This window comes from Hyperoodon ampullatus, assembly GCF_949752795.1.
Source record: "Hyperoodon ampullatus genome assembly, chromosome: 15".
Taxonomy (NCBI): domain Eukaryota; kingdom Metazoa; phylum Chordata; class Mammalia; order Artiodactyla; family Ziphiidae; genus Hyperoodon; species Hyperoodon ampullatus.
In genome coordinates, this window is record NC_136928.1 from 54,257,846 (window position 1) to 54,275,701 (window position 17,856).

The following is a 17,856-nucleotide window of genomic DNA, read 5'->3' on the forward strand; positions in this document are numbered from 1 at the left end:
TCTGTCCGTTGACAGATTGAAGAGATCAGACTGTTAGCAGCCAGACTCAGCAAAGCCTGGAAGTATCTACTGGCTTTAGTGACCTGGGCAGGCAACCACCATCTAGGGGAGAGCAGAGCCAGGCACCAGCAACCAGGACAGGCTCTGATGAGCTTTGGTCCTAGGGCAGAGACTGCTTCTTGCTCCACGTTGCAAATGAGCTCCTGTGTACAGAGAGGAGAGCTGGCTGCTGTGAGCTGGTAAGAGCCAGAAACTAGAAGGAACCCATGGGTCAATAACTGGAAGGAGTCCAGATGGCTGTGACTAAACAATGCCAGAACACCCAGATAGAATTCGAATTGCTGACTTTCTGAACATTGTAGTCAAATGGTGCCCAACATCTTTTCATATGTCTCTTGGCCATCTGTATGTCTTCTTTGGAGAAATGTCTATTTAGGTCTTCTGCCCATTTTTTGATTGGGTTGTTTGTTTTGATGATATTAAGCTGCATGAGTTGTTTGTAAATTTTGGAGATGGTTAGCAGGGTGGAAGTGTGGGGGGCAGGGCTAGTTAGGGAGTTTGGGATTGACATGTACACACTGCTATATTTAAAAAGGATAACCAAATAACCCAATCAAAAAGTGGGGGGCAGATCTAAATAGACATTTCTCCTAAGAAGACATACAGGTGGCCAACAAACACATGAAAAGATGCTCAACATCTCTAATTATTAGAGAAATGCAAATCAAAACTGCAATGAGGTACCACCTCACACTGGTCAGAATGGCCATCATCAAAAAATCTATAAACAATAAACACTGGAGAGGGTGTGGAGAAAAGGGAACCTTCCTACACTGTTGGTGGGAATGTAAATTGGTACAGCCACTGTGGAGAACAGTAGGGAGGTTCCTTAAGAAACTAAAAATAGAGTTACCATATGCCCCAGCAATCCCACACCTAGGCAAATATCCAGAGAAAACCATAATTCGAAAAGATGCATGCACCTGATGTTCATTGCAGCACTGATTACAATACCAGGACATGGAAGCAACCTAAATGTCCATCGACAGAGGAACGGATAAAGAAAATGTGGTACATATATACAATGGAATACTAGCCATAAAAAGGAATGAAGTAGTGCCATTTGCAGAGACGTGGATGGACCTAGAGATTGTCATACAGAGTGAAGCAAGTCAGAAAGAGAAAAACAAAGATCGTATAATATTGCTTGTATGTGGAATCTAGAAAAGTGGTACAGATGAACTTATTGGCAAAGGAGAAATAGAGTCACAGATGTAGAGAACAAACTTATGGTTATCAAGGGGGGAAGGTGGAGGGGTGGGACAAATTGGGAGATTGGGATTGACATATACACACTACTATGTATAAAACAGATAACTAATGAGAACCTATTGTTTAGCACAGGGAACCCTACTCAGTGATCTGTGGTGACCTAAATGGGAAGGAAATCTAAAAAAGAGTGGATATATGTATACGTATAACTGATTCACTTTGCTATACAGCAGAAACTAACACAACATTGTAAAGCAACTATACTCCAATAAAAATTAATTTAAAAAAATAAAAATAAAATGGATAACCAACAAGGACCTACTGTATAGCACAGGGAACTCTGCTCAATATTATGCAACAACCTAAACGTGAAAAGAATTTTAAAAAGAAGAGATACATGTATATGTGTAGCTAAATCGCTTTGCTGTACACCTGAAACTAACACAACATTGTTAATCAGCTATACTCCAATATAAAATAAAAAGTTTAAAAAAATAAAAAATAAAATGCAGGGTAACTGTCATTCTTTTCTTTGAACTACGTAACAGAACATCTGTTGGGCCGAAATCATGGAGGTTCTTTTTTCCTTGTAGTGGGAATTCATTCATGCCTTTATCCACCCACCCACCCATCCATCCATTTAACAAATATCCAATCATCTCCTCTGATTACTTGTAGATGAGAAAGACAAAGAATATGGTTTGAGTTATTTTGGTGCCAAACAAGATTCTAGAAAGAAATGCCCAGAAAAAAGAAATCTAAATAAATAACCAAAAAGAAAAAGGAGGGAGAAGGGGGGCGGGGAAAGGGTAGGGGTACGTGGAGAGGAAAGAGGAGGATCCCAGCAGGGGAGGGCAGGAGTCTTGTTTGCTGTTTTTTTTGTTTTTGTTTTTGTTCTCCAAGCTAAAAAATTTATTTTTTTCAAAAAAAATATATTTGTTACAGAAAATTTAGAAAATACAGATAAGCAGAAATATGAAGAAACCATAACTCAAAGATGACTTGCCAAAATTTTGGCACTTCCAGATTTTTTTCTATGAAAAAATATCTTTAATTCAAGCTGCAGGTATTATCTTCAAATACCCTTTTTACTTAATAAAAGTAATTCGTCTGACTGGGTTTTGATTGGCACAAGGAGCCCCTGTGTCTGAGGGTGCTGAGAAAACGCGCCCACCCCAGGCAGCAGGGAGTGGCCAAGATGGGATGGGGGACACGAGTCGGAGGAGTTTCGAGTTTCTTAAGCTCTACAGTCTGGATGCTGGTGTCTGAGCTATGTTCCTTCTCCCCCACCCTCACCTCCCTCCTCCAACACACAGGCGCAATCTTCCTAAGAATTCTGAGTCGGGAAGAAAGAGAAGAAAGCAGGTTCCAATCGTCCTTCCCCTTCCTCCGCACCCACACAGGCAAGCATCGGGTCTCCCCGCGCCCCGAGGGTCCCGGGTTAGCGCCTCTCATCCCAGGCTGGAATCGTTAGCCCATTAGGTTTGTCCGCCTCCGCACCCCGGATCCCAGATTCCTGAGGTCCGAGTGCCCGGTTCTTCATCTGTAAAACTCCTCATAAATTGTGGTGTGACTTGAATATGCCCCCAAGACACGAAAGGAGCTGAGAACAGTGCCAGGCACCTTGTCTGTGCTCTGCCCGCCACCTGCGAACGTAGGTGAGTGGACGGCGCCCCCAGCCCGGCGCAGCGAGTACCTGTCTTGCGTCCGGGGCTCCCGGCATTGCGCCCCCCGCTGCTCCTCCCGTCCTCTCCCGACCCAGCCACAGCCACAGGTAGAGCCGAGCAAGCAGCCCCCAAGAAATCTATCTGCGGACCCTGGCCCGACCTCTGTCCTCGTGAAAGGATAGGCGACTAACATCTATCGGGGCCTATGGTGGCCGCTATGCAACCCCGAGATGGCTGTGTAGACATTCCCAGTTTTCGGATGAGGAAACTGAGGCCCCAATCCAGTGCCAGCACCCCTGTATTCAGGCGCTCTGGTTTACAAACCCGCCTTCTCCCCCCTTACAGGATTTCTTTGGGGTTTCTCTGGGGCCCAGGCGGAAAATCTGGGGACAAGGGACCAGGGAGGTTCTCGATCCTGTGACTTACGCCTGGATCGGGCGCCCCACTCCGGCGCGGGTGGGCGGGGCGCCCCGGCTGTGCTGCGAGGCTGGGCCAGGCGGCGCGGAGCGCGCGGGGGCTCCAGACCAAAGTCCGAGAGGGGCCACAGCGCGTCACAGGTGGTTGCCCCGCCCTTTGACCCTCGGGATGCTGATAAACCAGGCGGCCAATAGGCGGTCGGGCAGAGGCGCGCCCCTCCGACGGCGCGGAAGACACGGCTCTGGAGCGCGGCTCCTGGGGGGCCATGGAGAGACCCGTGAGAGTGAAGGCTTGGGTGCAGGAGAACCGCGCCTCCTTCCTGCCCCCGGTCTGCAACCAGCTCCTGTGAGTCCCACGCACGGCCCCACCCTCCTGCCCTCTGTCCTCACCCCCTTCTCCTCCATCTGCACCCCTCAGCCTCCAGTTCGGAGTTCGTCAACCCAGAAGCTTGCAGAAAGGGGGATGCCATTCTCGTGGTGTTCCGGGAAGGGTGAGGACGGGCTGTTCCGGGCTTCACCACCTTCGTCTGTTCCTCTTTCTGGTGACTGCGTGCTGCCTTGACCTCTGAGGATGGTTGGGTGACGGAGACTAAAGAGCTGCTGATGCCAGACGGCAGCCCTGTCCCCCAGGGCTGAGAAACAGCGCTCCATCCCCCACTGACTCTCAGAAATTGGGGGGTGGGGAGGATAACCCAGAGTCAATTGTAGAACGGAGGCCTGGGGACAGCCCGATCGTACACGCACGCTCCGTTCAGGAAGCTGCAGGCAGAGGGCGAAGTCAGAGGGTCAGCTCCTGTGGGAGGATCTCCGTTTGGTGCTCTTCCCAGGCCCCCCTTTGCAGCTGGGCGCACACAGACCCCCCAGGCCCTCCCTGGCCACCTCTGCCCCAGCGCCCAACAGGGCTGACCGTGTCCCAGCACGGTCTTCCTCCGGCACACCTCTGAGGCCCTCCCCTGTGGACCCTTCACCTCCTTCCCCCTCATTCGCCTGGGTGGCCCTGCCTCGTGTGCTCCCCAGCTCCGGGCTCCCAGTCCTGAGTTGGCTGGGTCCGCTGAACATCTCCAGCAGGGCGGCTCCTCAAACCACGCAGCTCCAATCACTAACACCTTGACAAGCCCGAGACTGCCAAGTGTTTTCTCATCATCTCATTTAATTCTCCAGTAGCCCCATGAGGTGGGATTTTTTTTTTCGTATCTTTATTGGAGCATAATCGCTTTACAATGTTGTGTTAGTTTCTGGTTGTACAACCACGAGCTGGTTCAGGACCTCTCCCCTCTCATCCACTGCAGGCACCAGAAGCAGCTCAAAATCATGTTCGTCGGGGGCCCCAACACCAGGAAGGACTACCACGTCGAGGAGGGTGAGGAGGTAGGCTGCGGACCGTGCCCCTCCCCCGCCCCAGGACCGACCCAGCCCTGGGGGGAGGGGCCACTTCCCCTGCCAGGGTCAGAGCCTGTGGATGAGAGAGGCGGGTGGTCAGATGACTGATGATGGGTGAAGGGGGCACAACTGAAACCACAGGGTAAAACTGCTGCCTGGAAGTTGTGGGCATCCAGTGACACCCTTGACAGCTCCCGGGAAAGAGTCCAGCCGCTGCGGGTGTGAGAGGCTCCAGCTGTCGGGCATGAGCCCCAGACACAGGGGCCGCCCACGCTCTGGGGGGGATGCCCTGGACCCCTCGCCCCCAAACCTGAATAATGCAAGACTGGCCTCCAAAGTGAGAGCCAAATGCTGAGAGGGACCTGGGCGCTCCACTCTGGTCCCAGGAGCCAAGTTCAACAGGAAGGGCTGGGGCTGGGAGGCCCCGTCCTTATCTAGAGGGCACAAGACGCATCGGTTGCTAGGAAAGATTTGATGGAGGGGTGGGCAGGGGGCAGGGGGAATTTGTACTGAATACCCTTTTGTACCTTGAATTTTGAACTGTATTTCTGTACTGTCTACCCCAAAGTAAACAAACAAAAGTAAACTCAAAGAAAAAAGATGGGCCCCCTTGAGAGACACAGATGGGTTCCCAGCTATCAGAATCTCTGGTGGCAAAGGTTCAGTATAGGGGGCCTGATGCTGGGGTTCAAGGTCCGGGGTTCGGCTTGGTCACCAGCCTCCACCCCCCACCACTGGTGTCTCAGCCGCAGCCAGGGACTGGAGGGAACACAGGAGAAGCACTCGCTTAGCAAGCATTTGCCGAGCACCTAAGGTGTGCGTGAGGGCAGAGAGGGGAGGACCCCGGGCCAGCCAACCCCTCGCCTCTTCCCAGTCCTAGGCCCCGCCCCTCTCCCGCCACCCACTTCTCACGACACACCTCACTGGAGGCCATTTTCCTCTGGGAAAGATCAGCAGGAAAATCAAAACTACAGAGAGAAGATGGGATTGGATTGGGAGTGGCCCCGGTGGGGGAGATGAGGCCGGTCACAGGGTCTTTCCTGCCTGCCTCAGTCAGCCTCGGGCCCCCCATCTTGTCTTCCAGAGGCTTCCACCCTGTGAGCCCAGGTCTCAGTGCCCACCTCTCCCGTCTCCCCCGCTCCTTCCTCCCCTTCTTGCCCCCTTCCACCTCTGTCCCAGCCCCGCCTCAAGGTCTCCCCAAGTGGATGGGTATCCACTTAGGGGCCCAAACCAAACCCTGACTCAGCTGGGTCGCTGGCGGGTGAGGAGGGCTGGCTTGAGCAGGTGTCCCCCACTCTGGAGGGACCCTCAGGTGGCTGGGAGGAATTTGGGAATTCCCATCGATCTGTGATGGCTTGGTCCTACCTGCGGCGGGGGAGAGTGCCAGCCACAGGCCCTGGCAGCCACAGGGCTGAGGGTCAGCATCCTCTCTGTCCCTGCCTGTCCTCGAATCCGAGGAGAGTCCAGGGGCCAGGCTCCTCCCTGGTGAGGCAAGGGAGTCACTGAGCCGAATTCTCCTCCTGGCTGAACTCAGGCCTCTGCAACAGCCTTTCAGGTGCCCGGGCTCTACCCACCACACACACTCCAGTTACCTGACTCCTTCCCTTGGGGCACACAGGTGCGAGGGAGCCTGGGTTGGGAGTCAGCTGGACCTGGAGTCTGCCTCTTACCAACCATGCGATTTGGCAGGGCCCATCACATCACCTCTCTGAGACTGTTTCCTCGCAGCTCACGGGGGACACCGGCCCCCGGCTGGTGGAAGGATGCAGTGTGGGTAGGGTATGTGCACAGAGCCTGGCACAGAGTTTAGGTGCTTAATACACATGGGTTCTCTGCACCCTCAGCCCCTCTCTGCCCTCGCCTGCCTGTAAGGCCTTTCCAGGCTGCGGAGGCCAGATTCGATTCAACAGCCACCTGAGCCGGTACAGTTAATCTTCTAGTTAGCCACAGGCCCCAAACATCATTTACTTCCAAACAGAGCATCAGTCCCTGTGGATTGCCCGTGGCTGTTTGGGATCTTCTGATGTTCAGGACCTGCACCTCTGCTCCAGGCTAGGCCTGTCCCTCATCACAGGACAGGCCTCTAAAATTCCACTTTCTAAGTTGTTTAATGGCCACTAACACCTTGTAGCCTGCCCAGAAAGGGCTTGACTTTGGCCCAGACCATCACTCCAGCCCTGCCGCCCACTCCAGCTTTCCCTGATATTTGTGGGGCCTAAGGGGTATGGCCCCCTCCCTAGAATTCTCTAGGCCTTTCCTCCTCTCCCCATAACCATGGAAGGAGACCTCCCACATATACAAACAATAGGGGCTTCCTCCCAGCTGAGGAGGGTTTGGGGGGAGTTTGCAGAATTGCGCCCTAGAAGAGCCTGATAAGTTTTTTCTTATTTGTTTTAAATAACTTGCATGAATTATTTTTAATAATAAAAGTAAATATTGTTTATTGTAGAAAATGTGCAGAATATAGGAAAGACAAACGTAAATGTCTACCTCATTCATAATCCCACCACTCAGGGATGCCATGAACACTGCCTGGATTATACATGTATGGCTACATAATTAGAAACCTGCTGGGTGTAGCTCTGAATCTTGCTTTAATATGATAATTTTATTAACAGTTATTCAGAGACATCGTTTTTTTTGTTTTTGTTTTTGTTTTGTTTTTTGCGGTACGCGGGCCTCTCACTGTTGTGGCCTCTCCCGTTGCGGAGCACAGGCTCTGGACGCGCAGGCTCAGCGGCCATGGCTCATGGGCCCAGCCGCTCCGTGGCATGAGATATTCCCAGACCGGGGCGCGAACCCGTGTCCCCTGCATTGGCAGGCGAACTCTCAACCACTGCACCACCAGGGAAGCCCAAGAGACATCGTTTTTAATGGCTGCATAATGTTCTATATTTTGTCTCTATCATAAAATAGTGCCATTTCCCCTATTGCTATTATTAGCATTATTTTTGCTATTCCTTCCATCACTAATACTAATAGCTAGTAATAGCTAATATTAATAACTATGTGCTGGGTACCTTTGTGTACAGCATCCTGGGCACACTTCACAGCAACATTCTGAGTAGACACTGTCATTTTATAAATGAGGAAACGAGGCACAGAAAGGCTAACTGAATTGGCCAAAAGTACACGGTGACCTGGCCGAGCTGAGGGCCAGGTGACACTGGATGCTATGCCTTTAACTACCATGTGCTGTGATAAAACAGCCATGTGCGTCGGCCATGAGGCAGGTGCATTTCTTAAGATTTTTTTTTTTATGTGGACCATTTTTTTTAAAGTCTTTATTGAATTTGTTACAATATTGCTTCTGTTTTTATGTTTTGATTTTTTGGCCGCAAGCACGTGGGATCTTAGCTCCCCGACCAGGGATCGAACCCCCGCACTCCCTGCATTGGAAGGCAAAGTCTTAACCACTGGACCACCAGGGAAGTTTCGAGCCAGGTGCATTTCTGATTCACTGCAGCCACTTTCCTAGAGATGGAATGACTAGGACAAGCTGTAAGGTGGCCAACTGTCCTAGTTTTCCCTGGACTTTGACGGTTTCAGCGTGGAAGACCTTGCATCCCAAGAAACCCTTACAGGGGTGTGAGCTGTGAAGGCTCTTCCTGCCCTTTGCCACATTGCCCTTCGGAGGGGTTGTGTCAGCTTGTCCTCATGTCAGACTGTAAAGCCACATTTCTCTAGTTTCCCTGAGCTCACTTGATTTCTCTTAGTAGACTCTGGGACAAGAAGCTCTATCTCCTCTAACTCCTTACACGATAGTAATAATTATTATTAATAACACCCCTTCAACTATTTGGCTGGGACTCTTAACACCCGTGCAATGTGTGGCTGGTAAAGAGAAAATGTGTCTTCCTCCTCCTCCTCCCAGTGCCATGGGCAATCTCAGTAAACACATTAATTAGGGACTTAGGATGGAATAAGAAAATGCAGTAGGAGCCCTGCGGCACCCGCTCCCCACCCCAGGGAGACAGCAGGAGGCGAGTGCTTCCATCCCCAGAGCCCCCAATTCATCCCAGCTTCCAGCATCAAGTCCACCATTTACATGGCCATTTATGTGTCCAGTCGACCTCCAGAGGGATTTGGACCAGCGTAGCCCCATTCCAGGGCATCACTGAGGCCAGAGGAGCTAGCACTGTCTCCAGAGCTACACTCAGACTCAGGTCCAAACTGCTGCTCCAGGACTAACTGTGTGACCTTAGGCAAGTTGCTTCACTCTCTGAGCCTCAGTTTCCCTTTTTTCTTTTCTGCAGAATGGGGCTAATAATGTTTTTGGAGGTTGTCACAAAGATTTCTGATAATGTACAGGCATACCTAAGAGATATTGCAGGTTCGGTTCCAGACTACTGAAAGAGAGCAAATATTGCAATAAAGTGAGTCACATGAATTTTTTGGTTTCCCACTGCATGTATAAGTTATGTTTACACTATACTATAGTCTATTAAGTGTGCAATAGCATTATGTCTAAAAAAACAGTATACATACCTTAATTTAGAAATAATACTGTTGGGAAAATGGCACCAATAGATTTGCTCAATGCAGCGTTGCCACAAACCTTCAATTAAAAAAAAAAAAAAAAACACAGTATCTGGGAAGCGCAATAAAGCGCAGCACAATAAAACAAGGCCTGTCTGTATAGGAAAGTGCTTGCCCAGCCCCTAGGATGCAGTAAATGGGTCGTTCTCCTTACCTGGCTGATGGGTCCCTGAATTGTCCACTAAGCATCTCAGCCAGCCTCCTGCCCTCAAGCCAGACACCAACTGTTACGTCCTGGGTACTTTGGTCAGCACTTTAATGTCAAGGTATGATCCTCATGTGTCCCCAGCCCTTTTATCTGTGGCCTGTGTCAGGGGAGGCTGGGGCCTAATGCGAGAGTGACCAAGGTGCTCGTGAACTCTGAGGCCTCCAGGAAGTTCCTCAGGTTTCCTGGTCAGAACTCAGGCCAAAGACCTGGAAGAGGGACTGGGGAGGGTCCAAGCCTGTCTGCTGTCCTTTGCCACAGGTGTTTTACCAGCTGGAAGGCGACATGCTTCTCCAAGTCCTGGAGCAAGGGAAGCACCGGGATGTGGTCATCCGGCAGGGAGAGGTGAGGCTGGGCCCCAGAACAGGACCCCAGCATGTCCACTCTCCTGGCTTTTGTGGCGGTCTTGTGCTCCCAGCCTTTTCCTGCCCTCCTACCTGCCCAACCTGCCTCGGCCCCGTCCTCAGGCACTTCCTCCTCAAGGCTGTCCATCTCAGCACAGCCTGACATCCCCTCTAGTTCCCGGGTGGAGGCTTGGCAGAGAGGGGGCTGGGCCGGACTGTGGTCAGCTGGGGAGGCCTGGGACGCTGCAGCACTGAGGCCTCCAATGGGGGGCTGGCACCTTGTCCCCACCCCTGCAGATCTTCCTCCTGCCTGCTGGGGTCCCCCACTCTCCACAGAGGTTTGCCAACACAGTGGGGCTGGTGATTGAGCGGAGGCGGCTGAAAACGGAGCTAGATGCGCTCAGGTAAATGGGCCTGGTCTGGGGGTCTGGCGCAGAGATGGGGGCGAAGCAGCAGGATCCTAGATAGACCCAAGAAAGCCGCTCAGCCACCACTGAGAGGGTTGGTGGCAATAGAGATCCTGCATTTGCTGGCTGATGGGGAGGGACTGGGGTAGGTGGTAGGGTGGGTCTGAAGATGCCGGGGAGGTGGGGTGTTCTCTGTGACCGCCTGGGAGCCCATCAGCCTGACACCTTCTGGCTGGGCCCAGAACATGTGGGATCTTAGTTCCCTGACCAGGGATTGAACCCACGCCCCCTGCAGTGGAAGCGTGGAGTCTTAACCACTGGACCGCCCGGGAAGACCCAGAACCTGTGCTTTCTGCACTGAGGTCTGCTGGGGAAGGGCAGGGGGATGGATGCCAAAGTCAAACCCACCTGGCCCAGGGCAGCCCGGAACAGTGCTGCTTCTCCCAGCCGCCCACCCCAGAGCTGAGTCTCCGCCAGTGCACCCCTCTGCTTGTTTCTCTACCCCAGCTCATTCCACACCCAGCGCTGACATTTGAATAACACTTACTACGTGCTGGGCACCGCTTTATGTGTATTTATTCCTTTAACCCTCACAACGATCCTGTCCGGTGGGTACCGTTATGTACTTTACAGATGAAGAAACTGGGCCCAGGGAAGCTGAGTTTGCTAGAAAGTGGCCGAGCTGGCGTTATAGAGAAATATGAAGTTAGGGCCGGGACAGCCTAGATGGGAGTGTGAGTAAACACCAAGGAGGAGACGAATATGGGTGCAGAGATGGGTGCCCTGTTTCTATAGCAGATTTCTAGAATAGAGTTCCCATCTTGTTCCATTCAGTCGCCCGATTATTATCCTCTGAAAGGAGGACTCAGCCTGTGGTTCAGGGGGACCCAGATTTTTCCAAAAGCTAAGCTATTTTTTGTATTTTTTAACTAAGAAAATTAAAATTTCCCTGCAAGTTACTGAAATCAGAAAACTTTGTTATAATGGACATTTAAAAAATGTCCACATCTTGTGTTATAATGGACATTTTACAAATTCTTCCCTTTTTTTCTAATTACCAAAGTCATACATGATCAATCTTGAAATCTGGAAAAGTACAAGAAAGCAAAATGAACAAAATTAAAATGACTTGTCAGGTAAAAGGTAAATTTGATAGCATGTGAATGATATCTCAATAAAACAAAATAAAGAGAAAACAAGCAGAAAAAAGTCACCCCGCCAGTCAAAGCTAACAAAGCACTTAGACGTCCATCTCATCTTTTTTCTATGCATATCTACACCTTACAACATTGCAGTCTTATTGCAAGCATGGGTTTGAGTTTTGCTTTTTTTTTTACATAAAAAAACTCATGAATATCTCTCATACTATTAAATGCTTTGCAAAAGACGCCATGTTAATGACTGCATACTAATCTACTGCAGAATAGTCTGTTGTAGAAATAGCTGCCTGGCCTTAAATTCGAAAATAAATTTTTGACATGGGGCTTCATATGGGGAGTCTTCAGTGATGGAGAGGACGGCGTCTTCAGTAACACTTTTACAGCAAATTCAATAACAGATTTCATCTGGCTGCTTTTGACCTTTAATAAAATCCAGGGGCTCAACATTAAAATGACACTCTGAAGGCAGTTCCTGGAAGGCATCGAGGTCCAGTTATGAGGCTTTCCAGTGGCCAGCTCCATCCCAGGATAGAACTTAGGGTGTCAGGCAGGGTGGATGCACTGTGTGTCTATAAACCATCGCCCATATGCAGGACCACTTCTCTTTTTCAGGAGGAGCCGAAGAGCAGAGCTGGCCTGGCACTGGGAGCTAAGCTTGGGGATTAGGCATTCAGTCAGTAGATGTGCTGCGTACACAGGGCCCTGAGGCCCAGCCCCACTCTGCCCCGCGCTCCTCAGGCCAGTGGAGCTGCACGCCAGGCCGGGTTGGGGGCCTGGGTGGGCTTCAGGGAGTCTACTAGAGGCTATGTGTACAGGCGTATGGACCTTCCTCCAGAGGAGAGGCCCAGCGCTTTGCTCCAGTTCTCAGAGCCACCCATGACCCCAGAAGAAGGACCCCCTCATCTGGGGGACGTCTTCAGCACGTTGGTTCCTTAAGGTTCCGTGCGCTCTGACCTGGAGTGCCAGCACACTAGGGCCCGGATCAGGCTCAGCCTCAGCTTCCCCTTTTGGAAAAGCATTGGTCACTGATGCTGTGTCTCTAAGACTGTCTCCAGTCTGCCCTGTTTCTGCCACTTACAGGCTGTGTAATCCCTGCCAGGTTACCCAGCTTCTCCCTGAACCTCGGAGTTCTATCTACTTTGTAGATGGTCAAGTTTGGGGAACCAGGAAGAGCTATGGGAACGGGGTCGGTAATAGCCCACCCACGTTGGGGCCACACGGGGGCTCCTGGGAGAGCCGAGTGTGGGTGAGCGTGCATTGGCCACTAGGTTGTGCTAACAGGATGAAGCAGGCCGTCAGCTCTGTAGGGCCAGCCTGGGCCCAGCCAATCACAAGCAGAGCCGGGCCTGAGGGAGGCTGCCCTGAGGGCGTCCAGGTGGGGAGCTGGGTGCCCGCTTTTTGTTCTGGCAGGTACTACATAGGCGACACCACTGACGTCCTGTTTGAGAAGTGGTTCTACTGCGAGGATCTCGGCACACAGTTGGCCCCCATCATCCAGGAGTGAGCCCCCCAGCCCAGCCCCTGCCCCTCACTCTCCTGAGGCCCCATGCTCTGGCTGGGGAGGGCAGACCCAGCCCAGCAGTGCTCCTCGGCTGTACCTGCCTGCCTGGAGCCATCAAGTCCAGGATTTAGGGAGAAAGTCTGCTCCTCCCCAGGGTGGAAAGCCCCCTGGGGAGCGGAGGGAAAGGATGGCGGATATACAACAAATTGTGTGAGGGCACCATGAGTGTGTGTGGGCTCCTGCACCCCGGAGTGTATGAGTGTGTGTGTGTGTGTGTGTGTGTGTGTGTGTGTGCACGCGCGCACGTGTGTCTCACTAGCCACTACTCTTCCCCCTTTTTGCCTGCAGGTTCCTTAGCTCTGAGCAGCACAGAACAGGAAAACCCAACCCTGGTAGGGCGACTAGGAACCATCTTTCTCCCCTTCCCCCTCCCTCCCTCCCTCCCTCCCTCCTTTTCCGGAGAAGGGTGGGTCTCGGCTCTGGGTACCAGGGAGTCTCCTTCTGAGTACTCTGCCCTGTACTCAAGGCACAAGAAGATGGCACCAAATAGTACCCCCCATGGCTGCTTGGTCCTTGAGCTGGAGCCAGAGCCCATTCCAGCGATTGGGAGCTGGGACCCCTGGGAACTGGGCCCTCTGGGGCGGGGCCGGTGGGGCCAGAGGATGCTGACCACAGCTGTGCTGTGGGTGCAGACCAGCTGCTCAAGGAACCGCCATTCCCCCTGAGCACACGGTCCGTCATGGAGCCCATGTCGCTGGAGGCCTGGCTGGATGGCCACCGCAAGGAGCTGCACGCTGGCATACCCCTCAGCCTGTTTGGGGACACCTACGAGACCCAGGTAACGCAGCCCTGGGCCACCCAGGGCATCTGCCCAGCAGCCCCGGGAGATGGGAACTAATTACACATGGACACACACACACACACACACACACACACACTCACATGCCAGTCTTGGAGGTTGTGGACACAAGCATAGGTCTTGTTTCCTCCCTGACTCCGAGAATGATGGCTTTGCTGTGAGTGGAAGCCCACGGAGGCTATGTGGTCCCCAGCAATCTTTCTTTGCCTTCGGAGTAGGGGGTTGCCGCATCCACTGAGAGATTCCTGGGGGTCTGGGGTCATCTCCCTGCCAGGATTTCCTGGGCCTTTGGCCAATCATAGCCTTGGCGGCCAGAAGGGAAAGAGATATTTGGGGGTGAGGGTTGGGTGGAGAGTTGCACAGAGAGAGACCCAAACAAGGCTCGCCTCCTTCCATTCAACATTTATTGAGTGCCTATTATGTTTCAGGCTTTAGTAGGAAAATAAGATAGAGTCACTGTCTCAGAGAGTGTATGGTCTAGTAAATGGAGAAGTTAATCAACAATTGCCACGATCATGTGACACATTCTTCGGTAGAGAAGCTACAGGAAGCCATAGGAGGATAAAGGAAGAACCAGGCTGTGAGGGAAGTCAGGGACAACTTCCTGGAGGAGGTGATATATAGGCTGAGTTTTAAAGCTATTGTAGGAGTTTGCAAAAGGAAGAAAGGGAGATGGAGAGCCCATTCCAGGTGAAGGAGAAGCCTGAGCAAAGGCATGGAGGCTTGAGACAGGCTGACATTGCAAACAGCTGAGGTTGGGGAACCAGGACAGCGGAGTGGGGGCAGGAGATACAATTGGTAGATGGCCAAAGTAGCAGGCAGTGCCCACGTGCTAGCGGCTCTCCTGGGCTGGGCAAGGTGCAAGGACGAATCCTGGAAATGAGAGCTTCACCCAAATGCTGAAGTGGGGAGGAGGGGGCTGACCAGGCTACAGTGGTGTTTCAGAAAGATCACTGTAGCCTGAGTGAGGACTGGATCAGGAGGGCAAGTGTGGCGACGAGGAGACCTGCCAGGAGGCTCACGTTCACTTGTGCTTTACCGTTTGCCACTGGTATAGCCCTTGAAGTTTGACTTAGATACCCCCGTGGAGGGGTGATCACTGGATGCAGACCTGCCCTAAAAGGCCCAGCCAGCCGAGCCCTGAGCTTACACAGGGCTGTGAGAGCCGGCATGCCCCATCACGCCCCTCCCACCCCATTCTTTCACACCCCTCCTTCTCCCTGCTTCAGTTCACTCCAGCCAATATCTACTGAGTCCCACTCTGGGCCGGTGGGAGCGTGGCCTGCACAGCAGCTGTGGGCTTCCCGGCTGATGCAGGTCAGAGCTGCTCAGCCTCCCTCTCGCTCTCATTCATCCCCTCCCATCCCCCTCCTCCTCCTTAGGCCAGACTCCTAACCTCTCACGAGGAAGGGAGGTGGGCATCCTCCGGGGAGTTCATGTGTGTGTGCTGCGTGCGTCTGCACTGTGCCATGTACACACACGTGCCTAGTGTGCCCCTGGTAGGCGTGCCTCCACATGGGTCAGCAGTAGTTGTGTCGTGCATCCGAGGGGCCAGATATGTAGGTGGGTGTGGAGGGCAGGCACGTGTGGTCCCCAACAGCAGGTGGCCAGGGGGCCCTGTGGCCTGGGCAGCCTTCCTCTCCAAGGCCAGCTCTCTGCTCCGCACCTGGAAATGAGGCTGTGTTGCGGGCCCCATCCCTGCCCCACGCAGGCCTGGTGTCTCGGGGCCAGGTTCAAGGCCATCTCCCACGTGGGGCAGGACGCGCTCGAAAGCTCTGTGTCACTTCCCTCCAGGTGATGGTCCATGGACAAGGCAGCAGCGAAGGCCCGAGACAGGACGTGGACGTGTGGCTGTGGCAGTTGGCAAGTGGGCCCGGGGGCGGGGCGGGGGTGGGGGCACAGCCTCCTGCCTGCCCGTGAGGACCAGGCTGCTCCTGGGGTGCCCACAGCCCGGACCGGCTCCCGGGCTTCCTTGCCAAGGCTGACTCAGGGACGCTCGGACAGGCGCCGCGGCCTGACAGCCTCCATTTGCTTCTACTCCTCTTTCCTAGGAGGGCTCCTCAGTGGTGACGATGGAAGGACAGCGCCTGAGCCTGACCCCCGATGACAGCCTCCTGGTGCCAGCTGGGACCGCGTGAGTGCCCGGGGAGGATGTACCCCCAACTGTGGGACTGCCCACCTTTCCCTGGGATCCCAGCCTTGTCTGAGCCCCGCCCACCTGCATCGCCACAGGTATAGCTGGGAACGAGGGCAAGGCTCCACGGCCCTGTCTGTGACTCAGGACCCTGCCCGCAAGAAGCCCCTGGGGTGACTGATCCTCATGCTGCGGGCCCAGAGCAGCCACAGGGTGCCCCCGAGCGCCACCCCTGCCAAGTAACTCTCCCAGCCCCACCGCTTCTACGTGCACTGCTGCCGAGTGACTCAGCGTCTCCCGGGCCGGGTCCTGGACATCACTGTCATCCATCCTCCTCCTGTCCTCTCCAGGATGCCAGGTTCCCGGAGGCCGTAGCTCCCCTTCACCCCTAACAGCCTCCAGCCCACTGCCCTGCAGGGCTCTGCCGGGTGGACTGCTCCCTGAGGCCAGGGTCCTCTCCAACCCTCTGTCCACAGGCTCAGCGCAGCACTTGCCTGCTGCCAAGAAGGTCCTCAGTAAAGGCTTCCTGACAGACGGGCACCTACGGGTCTGCACACACGCAGCCTGTGATCTTTGGCAGACACCTGGTGCTCCCATGATTGTGTGTGTGTGTGCAGGGGGGAGGGAGATCTGGAGCACTGGGTGACCGTGGGCCTTGTGGAGGGTCTGTGATCGGGTCCCCCTGCTTGTAGAGAAGCCCTCATGCTGTGTGTGTGGCCCCTCCATGCGAGCTCCTATGCCTGTCCTGGGGCACAGCTGATGTTGTCCCTCGGCCTCTTTCTCTTTCTCACTTACTCTTTTTACATATAACTTTAAAATATAGCATCTGTTGAGGTTTCTCTCCCCAGTAACTGAAGTGACTTGTGCTCATTGTAGAAAACGTAGAAATACTAAAAACACAAAATCCCTGCAGCTGGAGTTAACCACAGTGAATACACAAAGATTGTGATGAGCCTTCAGAGGGGCGTAAAGCTGTTCAGGAGCTTGGCAGCAGCGGGGAGGGCTGTCTGGCCTCCTCCCCCTTCTCCCCCCTGCTATGTACAGGCCCCCGTGGGGTCCAGGAGTGCCGGGAGCCCCGGACACAGCAGTGGGTAGAGACGAATCATGCAACCTGCAGAGGGAGATCCGGGCTCGGTTTCATGGGGCTTCAATGAGAAGTTGGTGAGGGGTTGCACATGGGGGGAACTGAAGCTGGATCTGGATGAAACAGGTCCCTGGGTAGAGTCAGCGCTTCCTCCAGAAAACCTGGGTCCGAACCCTGCCTCCCCCGCCCCAGTCTGCCGGCTCATTGCTTCGATCCCCTCCACTGACAACGGCAAAGGAGACTCCGACTTTGCTGAAAGGACTTCCGGCCCTGAGGGATGTTGGGACCTTCACCCACCTACCTCTCTAGAGGATTTCCTCTCCTACAAGCAATGAAGAAACACCACCAGCCGCCCCCTAACCTTCCACCACTTCCGGGCAGTGAGGGCAGAGGCTGGGCGTGTGCCCGGGCTGCAGTGATGTGTTTCTCTGTACAGGAGCTGAGAACAGAACACATGAATGTCCCAGGGAGGCCCCCTGGGCAGGGTGCACGTGGCCACGAGAAGGGCCCCCTAGTGCCAAGGGTGGGCCTAATCCAAGACAGAAAAATCACGAAAATTAGATCTCCTGTTTTTCTGAACACCGACTCTGTGCCAGGGAATTTGCTAGACGTTTTCACATACATGACCTCACTTAATCCTTACAACTCTCCAAGAAGGTGGTAGCACCCCATTTTACAGATGAGGCTCAAGAGAGATTTGGAAAGTAGGCAGCTCTGTTTCCAACCCAGGCTTGTCTGTGCTCAAAGCTCAGTCTGGTGGTCCCACCACCCTGCACCCTGTGGTTATGGCCTATCTGCCCTCAGCCTTGGCCAGTGGGAGCCCAGGGCAGCGGAAAGGCCTGGAGGGTCTGTGGAAGAGGGGCCAATGGCCACTGCGTCTGAAACCCA

At 53.5% G+C, this 17,856-nt stretch overlaps 1 protein-coding gene across 1 annotated transcript; it reads left to right on the plus strand.

Moving 5' to 3' along the window:
• Window positions 1-3,524: 3,524 nt before the first annotated feature.
• HAAO (3-hydroxyanthranilate 3,4-dioxygenase) lies at window positions 3,525-16,061 on the plus strand (the record flags this gene model as incomplete). The annotated part of the gene is made up of 10 exons (XM_079721501.1): window positions 3,525-3,701; window positions 4,645-4,723; window positions 9,741-9,824; window positions 10,121-10,227; window positions 12,801-12,890; window positions 13,240-13,283; window positions 13,584-13,729; window positions 15,545-15,613; window positions 15,802-15,884; window positions 15,983-16,061. The coding sequence occupies exons 1-10, from the start codon at window positions 3,622-3,624 to the stop codon at window positions 16,059-16,061; spliced, it is 861 nt and encodes a 286-aa protein (XP_079577627.1). The 5' UTR covers window positions 3,525-3,621.
• Window positions 16,062-17,856: the final 1,795 nt, after the last annotated feature.